The sequence below is a fragment of the Serinus canaria genome, chromosome 3 (genome assembly GCF_022539315.1).
Source record: "Serinus canaria isolate serCan28SL12 chromosome 3, serCan2020, whole genome shotgun sequence".
In the NCBI taxonomy this organism is placed as follows: domain Eukaryota; kingdom Metazoa; phylum Chordata; class Aves; order Passeriformes; family Fringillidae; genus Serinus; species Serinus canaria.
Genome location: NC_066316.1, coordinates 53413841 through 53429425, shown reverse-complemented (window position 1 = coordinate 53429425; position 15585 = coordinate 53413841). Strand labels below are relative to the sequence as shown.

Sequence of the window (15585 nt, the reverse complement as noted above, 5' to 3'; positions counted from 1 at the left end):
AGGGAACATGCCCAATAGTCACTTGCTACAGATCTGAAACCTAGCCTGAAGTACATGCATGATTGCAATTAAAAATAAATAAAATTCTTGGTAGGTTACAGAGGAAAAAGGGAAGGAATGGTTGTTGCAGTTACCAAAGTTTATTGTCATAGTTCATTGTGCATTTAAAGTGTGTACACCCTCAGTAAATCCTTGAAAACTGCCAGAAACTAGTGTGGCTCACATAGGTTTGTCTCTGCTCAAATGAGAAGGACAATTATTTTCCACAATTACTGAATCTTAATTACTTGAAGAGGATGGCAAATGGAAGAGATTTTAAAGCTAGTTAAACTGGATTTCATAAAAATATTAATGACTATGGCCATATTCATCTTTAAAATAAACTAAGGACTTTGAAAAATGAAAACTGGATTAACTTCCAATCACCTTCATTTAAAAGATGTGTTCAGAACTGGCGGTGTGTGGGTGGGTGGGCTGATGGGAAAACCTTAAAAGCTGAAAATCTATGCTAGAAAAGGATTGTGAGGGTGTATGTGCACCAAGCACTACAGCATCCTCCATGTTCCGTGCTATCCAGGCTATTTTCTATAGGCAGCTGAGCAAGATTGGTAAGTGAAAATAGTAATTGGAGTTACATTTGCATTGCTCTGCACCTGGGCTAGTGAGACCCACTGAGTTCTTGGAACTACAGACCCTCTCCCTCCCCAGGAGTGGAAAAAGTCACCACCAAGTCCTGCATAAGTCAGAGGGCAAAGTGGGTACAAAACCACACAGTTTGAATTGGACACTCTGATGTGTTTTTTTTCTTGGCACGATTGATCAAGTAGTGCTCCCCAACAGCAAGAAGGTGATTTGGCAGTAGTAATTCAAGAGGATGCACCTGTCTTTCCTCATTCTTTTTAGATTTTGTTATCACAGGAAAAAGAGTTCTTTCTAAACTGATTGATCATTACTGAACAGGGAAAACAAAAGTATTGCAAAATGCAAGTATTGACTTACATATTTGTTTTGTTTTGAGCATATTTTAGAAGAGCCAGAGGCATGCCTTTTTAGTAAGCAGGCAGTTGGCAAAAACCCTCTAGGTATCAGAGAAGCCCTGTGCTATAGTTTTCCTAGAATAATAATGTCAAACAAATGACAATAGAAAGCCTATAAAATTTGCAGCCAGCTGGGCAAATTCTCATGTGTGAACCGCAGAAACTGTAAGTGCCCATATAAAATATTTTGTCTTGATCAGAGCTGCTCCATTCTATTGCATCCCTTGCCAGAATAGCTGTAACCCCCTCACCTGCCAGCTGCAAATAGTAGCTCCATTGGGTGAAGTCCGAGGAGCTCCAGCCCAAGTCTCAGAGCAGCGTTAAGTGTGTGCTGCATTGGAAGTTTTTGCCTGGGTAGTTAAACGCAGATCGATGATCCTTCTTAGCATGAATGTTAACAGGGTATTACATGGGAATCAGCATGCATCAGAAATTATTATTAATGCTTATTTTCAGATTCCTTCAAATGGAGAGGGCTTTTTTAACCCCTGCCTTTTGTGAGTTAGTTATTTTGTCCTTGTGTACTTGGTATTTCATATTCCGTTGTTTGGATAACAGTCTGGGCATTAAGTGTGGCTGTAATTCCTCCTCTTAATAGTTTCCACTTCTCATGACTCTTGCTTAGTTTCACCTAATCCTATCTCAAACAATTTCTTGATGAGCCAAGAAGGTCTTGGGCTGAGCTGAGGACTGAACCAATGCTGAATATGGCTTTGAAGAAGAACAAATTATTATATTCTTTGTGTCATCTGATCACTAGGTTGTACAACTTTGTTCCAGAAAAGCCATGTTCAGCATTGCGCCTCAAGGGTTCTATCTATGTTTCAACTCCTTTTCTCTTTGACAGGGAGGTAAAAATGACTGTGTGTAATTTACTGTAAGTCTCTTGGTCACGATGCAATATTCTTTGTTGAACTGGATCCGTATGAGTCATTTATTGAGAAGCAAAATAGAACTACTGACAAAGTTTCATTACTTCTGACAAAAAGAGACTCAAGGCTACACCCCATCTTGTTTCAGGGTACTCCACACGTTACTCATTAGGTCCTTCTGGCTGACATGATGTTTTTGAATTCTTTCATCTTACAAAAAAATACTAAATGCTGTTCTATTCGACCATTTAATCATAGAATACTACATAAGCAGTAGTGGTCTGGGCCATAGGTGTCCGTTTTCAGAGACCATGTAAGTTGTGCAGGGAGATGGGAAGTTCACCTTGTCAGGCACTGGGGAGATTTCTGGACCCCATCCTGGGCAGCCCCAGAAGGCTGCACTCAGACTGAGGGCAGCAGTGGGGAGCAAGCTGTAGGAAGGGTCAGCTGCCCAGGCAGGAGAGGCGTGCTTCAGCTGTGGGATACTCCTGCTTGAACCACAAATTGTGTCTTGTGTAATTGATCCACAGTGTATGGTTGATACACACACTCCCTAGAATACTACCCCTTCATTTACCCCTTACCACTGGCAATAGCCTTCTAGCCCTGAATTGCAGGATACTGTGCAATTAGAAGCAAAAAGGCTGTTTCGTTCTTTAGATAATCTGGGAAAAAACTAACCAAAGAACAGTGACCAAAAGTTGCTTTTACATAGAAATTAAATAGGGGGCAAACAGCATTCAACTGTAGCACTGTATTTTGAAGGAGCGGGAAGTGTAGACTGGAGCAAAGATTCAGGGCAGTGCCTAGGGGAAAGCTGCTGTATCTGATACACATATAAATATGTGCATGAAATCAACAGTGCTTCATTTAAGAATCAAGTCTGCATTTTTTAGTCATGCAGTGAATTTTTCACTGTAAAAGAAAAACACTCCACCTACCCAAGATATTTACATGTGTACGCACTCAGAACAGTCAACTAAAATAAAAAATGTTTAGCTGCCACAAATAGGTATATAATGGAAAGTTCTTAATTAACATCAGATTATCTTAAAGCAATTATGAATGTCTTGTTTATTTTTTTATGTATTGGAATGGAAGGGATATATTCTGAAAGCAATTAAGAGAAAGATGGTGCTTGCCTGATTCTTAAGGTAATGTTCTCTTTTGCTGAGGTGGTGTGGGTGCTGATTGAAGTACACGAGCGTTCCCACTAGAGGGGGGTCCACTCAGCCTAGGTTGTAATGCATTTTGGTTTTTTGGGTTTTTTGGTTTGTGTTGGTTGTTTTTGTTTTGTTTTGTTTATTTGTTTGTTTGTTTTGTTTAATTTTGTTTTTGTGGGTTTCAGCGTGCAGAAAACCTCATCTAGTCCCACATCTTGTTTTAGTCCTTTATATTGTGTATGTTACGGTGTCAGCATTACTTGTCTCTTACTTAGTTTAACTGTTCTTTATAGAAGGAGGTGAAAATCCAAATGAAAGGACTAAGGCACTGTTAAACACAGTAGTAACAAAGAATACAGAGAATGTTTCATTGTATCATCTGCAAGGTGAGGACAATTATTATCACAGAAGTGGGGTGATCATTCTTGAAAAAGCAGAAGCGGCTGGCTTTATCAGACCTGTTCAATAACATTCTTAATTAGAATTGTTATCTGTCTTCACTCCAAACCATTTTACTGTCTCTGTGAGCCTTATGTTTCTAAGCATAAAAGAAAATATTTCTATCTGTGAAAGAGACTAAAGAGTGTGTTAAACTAGCTTAAGTGTCCGTTTTACTCTTTGATGTCACAGTTTATTCTTCCTCTCAGTTTCTTGGTGAAACTAAAACTGAGTTTTGCACATGTGTTGGTCATTGTGTTAATTAATGTGTTTTGAAGCTGTGGCAGTTGTGAGCATTCTCTTGGCCCTGAGCAGGAGCTTCCTCTGTAGAGCCCAGGTGCTGACAATATGCCTGTGCTCTGCAGTGGGGGTCCTGGCATGTGAGGTGGCCTCTCTGCAGGTGCAGTGCAGTGCAGAGCCCAAACCAAAACCCTTCCTGGTCTGTGCTGGGTTGGTGCAGGGTTTCCATGCCGTCCCATCCATGTCATGCTTCTGCGGGGCAGGGGACAGGCAGCCCTGGACAGGAGCTGTCCATCCGGCTGGGACCCTTGGGAAGGAGAGGGAGGAGAAAAGGACAGCAGGGAAAGGAGATAGATGGGCTGGGGCTGGCAAGGCATCTCTGATGGATTCAAGGAGGAAGTCAGAGAAGAACCCTGTGGCACAAAGATGACTCCATTTTTCCCTAATGAATCTCCACAATAGAAATGTAGCACAGTAATAAGCATCCACTCTCTGCAACTACCTGAAAGGTACTGAGGTTATACCCAGGTGGGGGTCAGCCTCTTCTCCCAGGCAGCAAGTGGGACGGAACAGAAGGATATAGCATCAAGCTCTGCCACAGGACATTCAAGTTGGACTTCATGAAGAATTTCTGCGCTGAAAGGGTGGTCAGGTGTTGGGATGGGCTGCTCAGGGAGCTGGTGGAATCACTATTCCTGGAAGTCTTCAAGAAACAACAGGCACTTGGTGCTATGGTCTGGTTGATAAGGTTGTGTTCCATCAAAGGTTGGACTCGATGATCTTGGAGCTCTTTTCCAACCTTTGTGATTCTAGAATTGATGGGACTGTAGATAGCATCTGGGATATATGACTACATAATACTGGATGGAGAAAACTGAGTAAGTTTGAAAAAGTTTTTGGGGTCTATCTAGTGGTGGTAACCGGATGCTGTACCAAAACAGTAAGCCTAGTGAAAATGAGCATTCACACTTCAGATGTGTACCACATTAACCCTAACCAAGATGCTTCTGATAGTGGAATGACTTTTTTCAGAAGCCACCTGAGCATCTGAGCAGGGCACTGTATTGTGACAAGTAGTCATACAGTTATTTCCAATCCAATGGCTGATTATTCTTTTTGGCCCTGGGCAAGTCACTTAACCCTCTGTCTGTTTCTTCATCTGTAAAATATATTATGGATATTTATCAGTCTCACCAGGACTGATTGTTTAATATTTATAAAGTGCCTAAAGGATTAGAAGCTTAATATAAGGAGCTAATATGTATCATATCATTTCAGATTGATTTTATTTACTTGGATTTTTTTTCCCTACCTCCTATTGAATGAGATGCTTTTTAGTAGCTTCTTACTGTCATTCCTAATTAGTTGGACCTGGACAGGTCACAACTGGGTAACTCCAGGTTCACTTTCTTCATTTATGCCTAGTTCCTATAAATGCTTTATCTCCCTCCCACTTTTTTTTTTTTTTTTCTCATCCCTTTTATAATTTAGAGATGAAGAAATACCATATGTTGCTAGACCATGACATAAATATATTTAAGTGCTGCCATCATTGTTAGTTTATCAGCCTTTCCATTATAAACCCTGTTGTTCAGGGGTTTATAACTCTGGCATTATAACATGCTTCAGGGTGAAACTTAACATTCATTTTTTCTCTTTGATTCGCTTTAAATCCTTCACTCTTCTTAAGTTAAACTGGAGATTAGATACATTAGTTATACTAGTTGTATAAATTATAATGCAGCAGTAGGCATTCTAAATACGATGTAAATCAGAGAAACAGAGAATTTCCTAGTTGTTAAACTGTGAGCCTGAGAGGAGAGATCTGGGATTCTTTCCATGAGTGTGTCCCTGGCTTGGCACATAACTGCTAAAAAATTATTCAATCTCTTTCTGCCTCACTCTTCTCCCTCTATATTGGGATGATGACATTTCTGACTTCACTGGTGTATTGGGAAGCTTAATTAATTAGAATTCATAAAAGACCGAGATTCTCAGGTGAAAGGTGCCGAAGTGTGAAGCATTTTTAAGGAGTCTAATGAAAAATCGGTGTGCCTGCTTTCCTACGTCTGTTCCCGTTGTCACAGTGTAGCGAGTATCAACTCTAGGGTTGGGCAGTGTGTGGCAACCAGCAAGGGCTTTGCCACCAGTGTGGCAACCAGTGTAGGGCCAAGGCAAGGGCTTTGATCTGGAGCACCCCTCGATGGCCTGACAGCTTGTGTTTCTCAGACTTTCAAACACTCACTGTATCTCTCAGCCAGTTGGTCTCAGCCTTTGCCTGGGGAGCTTGTGTTCCCTGAATTCTAGTTTTCAAACAGTTCTCTGGTGCAAGACAGGACAGGAGCCTGCAACCAAGACCTTGGCTGCAGAGTTTCCCCTTATTGCTGTTCCACTTGGTGCTGGTGCAGAAGTACTTAGAAGCCTGCTTAGAAGGTAACAAGAGGGGAAGAGGTCAGGGGTTTCCAGCTTTTTTTTTTTTTTCAGGGACCTACCATGGCAGATCATCCTGGTTGTGCTCAGGCAGCTTTTTGGTGTAGTCAAAATTCTGTATGGAGAAAAATGTTCCAGCTCTAGTACAGTAAATTCTGGGACACTGGCAGGTACTCTTTATGTTATTCAGGTGGAGAAACCTTGTTTGTGTTATAAGGGATGCTCTCCAAGTTTCCTCACTTGAGGATTTCTATTGTCAGCTGTTAGTTTTGCACATCCTATCATGTGCAGGTTTCCTAGGGTTGATCCAGACTGGCACCTTCATTTACTGATCAGTTCTTTGCCTGAACTGTGGTGCTGTGCTCAGGAGAGAGAGGTTCTTGGTGGTGGCTAAATTTGAAATTATCTTTCTCCTTATAATTTCAGGTTGAAGTCTTGGCCTCCGAGGATGCTACATTTGGACACAAGGTGTGTAGTTTGGTGCAGTTTTATTATATAGGTCCCCACAAGATGAATTGTTGGATGTGATGCCACAGAAAATGACAATTTTCAGCCTGAGAACTGAGGGTCCTGTGGCTTGCATCCATTAATTCAGAAATTTCCCCTTGTGTGTGATAATCTGAAAATGGCAGACAAGCTGTCCTAACCCTTTTCTTGGTATAAAACCTGTGAGCAAGTTTTACTTGCAGAAAGCCACGTGGACCCATGTAAGGTCAGCTTAGCAGTAGTTTTAAAGATTGGACTTGCCCAAATGCTGAATTTGTTCTTTTTCCATAGATTTGCAACTCAGAAATTGTACTTGTTGTCTGCTTGGCAGTCTGCTGAGTAAGCCACTTTGTTCGGGCCCTTTTTCACAGAGCATCTCGAGTAGAAAGTAGTGCATTGAACAGCTGCATCACCCTGTGTTCAACTGTAGATCAGCGTGTGGCGGGCAATAGTGTGTGTGTTGGAGAGACAACTTCAGACCTGCCAGCTACATGGATGGGCTGTGTCCTACCTAGTGCTCCTGTTTCTTTGGCCAGTGAGCTTTGTGGTGATGACCACTGTTTTAACTGAGCACTAATAGCAGATGATTTTAATTAGGGCAGATTGTGTGTAGGCTATAACCATTTAGCCAGGAAGAGTGGATGGGGAAGGGAAAATGGAGATTGTAGGAACAGTAGGTTAAATTATGACAGTGAAGAGTTTCCTGCTGCTGAAGGCCCATATGCTGTGATGCTACTGCAGGTGGAAAAATAGCAGTGCTGTTACTATTAAGGTAAAAAGGAAAAGCAAGAAAATATTAAATAAGTTCTCCAGGTCTATTTGGAATACAATAAGCAAAATTAACCAGAAGGGAAAAAAAAAGCTTTTAAAGTACGTAAATATTCATGATGCCAGAATTTACATTGTGTCTATATTGTACATTTTTATGTTGATATGTGATAAAGTGATTTCAATAAATTATTAGAAAACAAACAGAACTACTCTGGTATTATTTGAAGTATATAATGTATGGTAGTCTGCAGTATTTTCTGATTTTTAGTTAATACCCAGCAAGCATACAGAATATTCATTGAATATTTAATAAACCTGGAGGGTCAGCTCTTGTGAGCTCATCTCCATAATCCTTCAGACTAGGTGGGTAAAAAGAAATATTACTGATGATTATTTTCGCCAGTCACTCTCAGAGCTAAAAAAAAGCACTGTGGAGGAGGCTTTTGAGTTTTTTTCATGGCTAGATTTACAAGGTGTTTTTATGTCTTGTCATCCTGATGGACATCCTTCGAAACTCCTTTTTATTACAAAAACTTTTAAGAGTTTTCTGTTGCTAAGCTTCTGTTTTGCAGAACTGAATTCAGTTTCTTGCCAGCTCTGACCATCAATGTCCAGAGTACCCAGCATCTTTTTTCCTAAGATTCATCTTCAGAACCATCAGGATCTTTTAAACTCTCTTATAATAGTAGCTTTATGTTATAGTGAACTATCTATGTCTAGGAATGTTATGTACTTTTTATCAATCAAAGAGAAAGCTAAATGTATCATCCAAAACTTGTTAATCCCAGAATTTATTTTTGCTGTCTATTTGGAGGTGCTGCAAAAGCACTTTCTTCCCTTCTCTCCCTTGAGATGCTTTCCTTACTGTCTCAATGACAAATAAATGCCAGTGTCTCTGTTACATTAACAGATGAGTTTGTGTGCTAACAGAGAATGTGTATAATCAAAATTTTTAAAATGAAAAATAGTTAATTTTATAAACTAGGAAATAATTTTATATGATCACACAGTTGGCCACCTAACAGTTGAGAAGGATGCAAGGTTAAAAATTTACACCATGCAGCGATTTCCTTGGTACCTGCTTTTAGCCTGAATTTTCCTCCAGGGCTATTGTAGACTGTTGAGGGGAGCTATCTTTTTTGGGTTTGGGTGTAGAATATGTCTCAGCTTGAAACATTGTAGGCCCCCTCTGTATGCAGGAGCAGAAGCACAGTTTGCTGCAGGGGATGACTCTTCCTTTGATTGCATCCATTCCACCTGTCCTTAGATGCCACTTAGTTTTAGGCTGTTGACAGGCTGTGTTGCCTGTAGATACATACAAGAATAGTGTCTTTTAAAAAAGGATATTTGGAGACTACTAAAAAAATGTACAATGTCATTTGTTATTCTTAAATTCTCCGTGATCTCAGTCTCATGGTAAATATGCATACTGGCAGCAAATGGGGCTGTTTCCCAGGAAAAGGTTCTGAATGAGGCATCAGAACATTGTTCAGCTTCGCTGTAGTTATCATTGGCAAAGTGAAGATCTGGCTGATGTAGTGTGCCCCTTGAATGGCTGTCTTGGATGATGATCATCATCCTCATAAGTGTTTGTAGAAATCATTTACAGGATGCTTTTGATACAAGTTATGCATATTGATTTAGGCAAAATAATTCTTATTTTAGAAAATAAAATGAAAACAATAGAAATTGTGTCAAACTCTCAAAATATCCAGGGAAAAGGCACCTTGAAGTACCAAATCCTGTCTTTACTCCTTAAGCATGGAGCAGGTGCAAATTGCGAACCATTAATAGCAGTCCTTAAAAATGTTTCCTCCTCCTCAACCTATTAATAAGAAAACAGTCTTCCCCAAGCAAATGTAGGACATGAGGCATTTATTAGAGTAAAAATTACATTTAATATGAACTTCTTATTTTAATTTTGTGTATAGGTCAGACCAGTGCTGTTTAAAAGGCCATAAAAATCTAAGCACATTTTCAATCAGTTTTTAAAAAAAGTTGGTTTTGATAAGTATAAATATGTACAGATTTGATTGCATTGCTGTCCAAAGCTTTTGTTTGGTTGAATAGAAGGAAGTAAACCCATTCAGCTTTCTGTGCAACTAATTTAACAGGAGGAAGCTGTTGGTGTGCTGTAATAGCTCTTTCAAAGATGGTACACGTGGTGTTTAGTTTAATTTACACACATTTATTTGTGTGTGTGCTTGAATGCATGTTTGTTTTTAAAGAAAAAAAGCCTTCCAGCTTTTCACTGATTCTTTTGTTTCAATATTTAGAAGGGTTGTGATATATGTGTGGTTATGCATGGAGAGATGTAGGGGGAATGACCACGCAGCAAATCATGAACAGCTGATAGGTGATCTGGGACAGGCTTAACAGTTATGCCTGGTTTGTTCAAATTCTGATGAGGATAAACTTACATATTAGTAATACATAGTAATCAGTTCCTTCAAAACCGTAGTTGCCAAGAAAGTAAGGTAGAATAAGAGTGAACTCTTACTCTATAGATGGAGTGATATCTGTCCAAGTCTGCAGTCAACACACAGGAATGTATTTCCAAGTTGGAAACTGTTTGAGTCCCATTAATCTTACTAAAGCCTAATGATGATGTGTAAAATACTAACGGTACCAATTTATTTTGTGTTTATTGTAGCTGAGTAGGAAGTTATATTTAGCAGATGGGACCCGTGTTTGCAGATGGCAGAGAAAATAGGAGGAATACAAAGATGTGAAAAAGAAAGAGGGGAAAAAAAACCGTGCCCAGGGCAGAAGTAAAAGGTAAAATGTTTAACCATTTTGAATAATGCTCATTTAAAGACCAAGGCAATGAACAAATAAAAATAGGAGTGTGTGAGTTTTTTAAATCCTCCTAAGAGATTCAGATGCTCAATTTCCATTAGAACCTTTTTATCCCTGAGGTAGAATTGAAAATCTTAGTCTGAAAGGTTGGTTATTATGTAAAGATTTAACCCACATTTTATTGTTGTAGGAGCTGCATATTGGCATCAGTTGGAATTATGGTGTCAAATGCAGTAGCACACACTTCATACAGGTTGCAAATGGTGTCTGGCCCTTACTAGAGAACAGGGTGCCTGACTTTTTAAATATCTGCTCTCAGTTTGCTCTCCCTCCCTTTCCCTAAAGCTTTTACTGTCAGCATCCGCCTGACCCAAATAGTGTAGGTTAGGGGAGGCTTCATTCAGTTAAGCCTGGTGAGATCACCTCGTGCACGTGTCCCAACCTGTCTGTGGACCTGTGGAGTGCCATCAGCCCTGTTGGCAGTGCTGGCCACAGAGCCCGCCCTCCGCAGCTAATGGCGAGGTGCAGTGATCCCAGCTTAGCGCTGCATTAATATAAATAAGTTTGTTAATGGCAGTCCAGCAGCTACATGTCAGAAGGCTCACAAGTTTGTGCAACAGGAAAAGAGACACTTCTGTTCCCACAGTGGGGGAGCTCCACCAAGAACAGGACTCTCTTATTTGGTAGCGAGCTTTAATCCTTCCATTGTGTGTCGTTTTAAGCTGTGTTGTGATGTAATTGGCTTAATCATTACTATTATGTTGCTTTGCACAAGTTAAGATTGTAATTTGACATATGGAAATAAATGGCAACTGGATTAGTGATTTGCAGGTGTCATTTAAAAATGGGGCAGGGAAGAAAGCCTTTCATATTTTGCAAGTGGCATGTTTGCTAAGGTACAGAGGCAGAATTAACCACACAACTGCATCTCACGCTGGTTTGAAGTAGGAGCGAGCTTCACCTGTTCTTTTCTGGGACTGTGTGCTGGTGGGGTTGAGGAAAAAGAATCTCATTCCCGATGGATGTGTTCACTGTAGGAGTGATTTTATGTTTCCTTTGCGGAAGACAAATACAGGAGTAAAGCTTTCTCTTTGATCGAGAAATCAGCATAATGGAGAGACAGCTCTATCAAAGAAATACAGCAAGGCTGGTATTTCTGATGTGGATGTGTCTGTATGGTGGAGCTTCCAGCACTGTTCGTGGAACTCGCAGTATTTTTTGTTTTATGACACAACATAAAGTGATGACCTTGTCTCCATAATTTAGTAACTCTGGAAGTTGTTTAGAGAGTCTACTCCTAAGTCTTTTAAAGTATGTGCTGCTGGATTGCATTTTTAAAGTGTTCTTTCTCTGATACAGGATACATGTTTTAAGAATCAATTGTGCTCAGGACTAAAATATTTTTCCTCTCAAACATAGTACTTTTACTCAAGTTTATTAAGGTGTCTTGGGTTGTTTTGGGGAGGGGAGTGTTGAGCACAGTGAGGAGGTTCATACTTTTAGGGGAGGGGTTTTGCTTTCCTCCACCTTATAGATGCTGCATTATTGCAACAATCAGCACATCATGGTGCATCTTTTGTAGTCTACTTATTTTCATATCCCAGATAGCAGAAGTTCAAATCCCGAGGGTAAATTGAGCTACACAGTGTAGCTATGTGTCAGCTTCCTGGTTTGAAGCATAGGACATCAAAGGGAATACATTTGGTGGCTGACTATGAGTTATGACTGTGCAAACCTAGAAAGAAACTGTTGTTCTTGCAATATCTGTAACAGAACCCTTGAGCTATGAGATGGAGATGGCATAAGATAAAATTGAGAGACATGTTCTCAAGAGACGTTTTTCTTTATTTTTTTATGTATTAGTTTGATTGCATTAAATAATACTTCTTGGAAAGAAAAAGAAAATAACCAATTGAAAGAGAAGAAAAAGTAGACATAAAAAATGTTCTAATGCTTGTTTTATTTAAGACAGCTTTCTTTTGTTGAAGACTGGAAACAGCCCTTGCTCCTGCCATCTGGTGGTTGCTAATAACAGTTGCATCTTCAAAGCCAAATTAAATTGTTTTAAAGCCAATTAATCCTTTTCAGAAGAGAATGTTTTCAAGGGTCAGAATTATCTCTGTCTTGATGTGTTGACACTTGGATTGTCTGTGTGTGCTTAGTATATGGGAAAATATAGAAAAATGAGTTCTCATTTACATCTGTCTTTGCACTGTTGACTTAAATAGGAACCTGGGAGTTGCAAATAAGTTTTTGGGTTTGTTTTAGCTTAGAAAAAATACTCATATTAACCTCCAGTAAATTCTGTTTTGCTACTCCTAGGAGATTTAGGATTGCAAGTTTCCCCAGTTCTATTTTTCATTTCTTTGTGGACTTGTTTCACCTGAGGTGTTCAAATGACTAACAGGATTTTCCAACCTCTTTTCTTTGACTCATTGTTAAAGTTGTGTTTTGGGGTTGCTGAAGTCTCCTGAGTGCCCTCCGTGCTGGGTGTTTTCCAAGAGCAGAGAATGGCATTATAGCAGGGAACAAGGTGCTCTTTTTATATTCTTAGGGACCCCTTACAGATGTATCAAAGTGTTTTAAAGTATTTATGACTGAGTAGCAGTGACTTGAACAGGTTTTTTTTTTGAACAACCTGTGCATATCACTGCTGTGCTATTTGTGACAGTCCAAGTAATCATAAAACCAAGAAATCGTGATCATGTTTTACAAATTTCATCTCCATAATCAGTAGTTCTTAGTGTCTGGTAAGTTTAGTCTCAATAAATACCTCTGTGGTTTGTGGGGTTTTTTTTCCCCAATTAGTTTTATACAAATTAGGAGGTATATCAAGAGATTTATGGCCGTAAGTTCATTTCCATCCATCATACAGTCCTAATTGAGGTCCAGCTTTGTCCTGAGAGCTGCAGGCAATAGAGGAGTGTATCTAACCAGCCTGAATATGGAGGGTGATTCCAAACAACACCCACTTGTGGAACTTTGTCTCACTTCCCATATGAAGAAGATTTTAAAGCTCTTTGGGAGGATGGAAAAAAGTGTAGGCTTCCTGGAGATTGTGATGCCTCCTTGTGCTGTGGAGGTGGATCTGGACAATTCCATAACAATCCTGCATAAAGAAGAAAAGACAAAATGCTACACAGAATAGGAGAAAAAAAAAAGCTATGTTAGCTGAGAAGCCCCACTTGTCAGAAAGTCAAGATCATAATAAGAGTTGGTTCTCTCCTCCTCGTGCCCTATGCCCACACTCTTGTAATATCTGGAAAGACAAGGCAAGATGAGGCTTTGGGGAGGACCTGTCTCCTGTGACAATGTCCCTGTGTGTGTACAGCACGTCAGGCTTTCTTGGATATTTACTTTTTTCTGCCAGTGATCCAAGCTAGCCATAAATACATGTTTAATGTTCCTTTTCAGCATGAAGCATCTCATGGTGCTTGCAGAATAAATACTGATGGCCTCAGGGTTAGGCTTAGGCAGTTTACATGGGTATGTGGTAACATTTATTTTACAAAGCTCCCAAGCACTCTGTGGCAAGCTGGAGTGAGGACAGATGGTAAACGTGCCTTCCTCAGCACCCTTGAACATTGTTGGCCTGTGGTTGGCCCCGTGCCCTGCAACCAGCTGGGATTTAGTGCTAAGAAAATGTAAACTGCTGTCTTCCTTCCTACATCATCTTTATTTTGGACATACATAAATGTGATGAACAGCCTTCCTCTCCAGCACTGCATGGTTTAGGTTATCAAGGTGTGAATGTGGCCACATTTTGGATTTTGATATGAATGTAAAGCTCCCATTGCCTTTCTGAGAGTACCAGTGTGGAGGTTTCAGAAGATGCATATGCAATTCAAAGCAACTGTCTGCTCAAGTGATGTCTGTAAGTAAGAATCATGGTTTGGGTTGGAAGGAACTTTAAAGATCATCAAGTTTCAACCCTCCTGTCATGGACAGGAACACCTTTCAATTACATGAGGTTGCTCAGAGCTCCATCCAAGCTGGCCTTGAACACTTCTAGGAACGGGGTATCCGTAGTCTGGGCACTTTGTTCTGGTGCTTCAAGACCCTCACAATAAAGGCTTGGCAACTAAGTTTGCTTTTCTGATTGATGAGTATCTCTCTTTGGGTGGTCCTATGCCCATTTAGATTGCCACTGTATTCAAATGAACTGCTGCAACATTGAACCATCCAGCTTTTGTGGCACCAGCAGTAGCAGCAGCAATCCATATTTCTCCTTGCTGCTTTTATGAAGAGGCAGTCTGTAGTATGGCTTTTTTCCTTTCCAAACTTCAAAGAATGTCAGAAGAATGCAAAATTTGGTATTGCTTTCATGGTGGGAATATGCATCTCCTCAAAGGTTTGAACCCACCATTTAAGACCAGTCACTATATTGCAGAGACTTAAGTTTCTCCCAGAGAAAAAGAATTTATTTTTTCAGTCTTCCTTCTGTTACTCATTAAATTTTAACTGGTGGGTGCACTCAGGCAGCCTGAGTCTGGTGTGCCTGAGCTGTCTGGCTGGGTGTGCTGCTCAGCATCCTCCCTCGCTCAGCCGCCTCCTGTTGACATGTAAACGGGGGTGATGCTTGCCGGATCAGGCGGGCCCTTTGCAGTTCCGTGTGGCCCCTTTGATTTACACTGCTGGTTTGAACTTGGAGGGAGTATCAGATTTACCAAGTCATCTAACAATCAGAACACAAAGTTTGCTTGTAAATACCTGCACATTTTAAATAAATGTTGAGGCAGGTGGTCTCTTTGTTTAGGGTGGGAAGAGAGCAGTTCAGAATATTTGCAAATAGTTTGCAGTTCCTCCTTGATGAGGTGAGCAAGTTAGACCAGATTTCTTTTTCTTCTGTAAATTCTACCTGATTGTACAACTGGTGGGACCAGAACCGTGCCCTCCAGCAACCAACACCACTTTGCTACAGAAAGCATGCTCCCATTCTCATTGGGACTTAAAACAACAAAAACCCCACAAGTATTTATTTTTTTATAAAGCTACTTTTAATGTGTTCACTTTTTTTTTATAGCATACTGTTTTAGCAGCATGAAATGCAGATATGGAAAAGGTTCCGATTTCTGCTACATGGCTTCTTCCCCTGATTTTAGAATTGGCTTGTTAAAATTAATGCTAGGTTTGAGGAATAGGAGTTGCAGAGAGGAGCATGAGAAAGTTGTTGGGTAGACAGATGTGATTTAGGTTTTCATTTCCCCTGTTTTTTTCCCTGAGACAAGGACAGGTGTGTATCATCGTTTAGAGCTGTGCTTTGCTGGGAAAAGTGCTGTTGAGTGTTGCAGATTCCAAGAGGAAACAACAATGACAATTATGCAGAATCTGGGGCTTTTTACTGAACAT

General features: G+C 40.2%; 1 protein-coding gene across 4 annotated transcripts in view; it reads left to right on the top strand.

Annotated features, from left to right (window-relative positions):
• Window positions 1-15585, top strand: part of ARID1B (AT-rich interaction domain 1B) — a 326306-nt gene that overhangs the window by 175954 nt on the left and 134767 nt on the right. For 2 of the 4 annotated variants that reach the window (XM_018919974.3, XM_018919973.3), the window contains exon 6: window positions 6607-6648. The exons of the other annotated variants lie outside the window; for them this stretch is intronic. In XM_018919974.3, the coding sequence (XP_018775519.2) occupies window positions 6607-6648 (42 nt within the window). The remainder of the gene's footprint in view (window positions 1-6606; window positions 6649-15585) is intronic. 4 annotated transcript variants of the gene reach the window in all.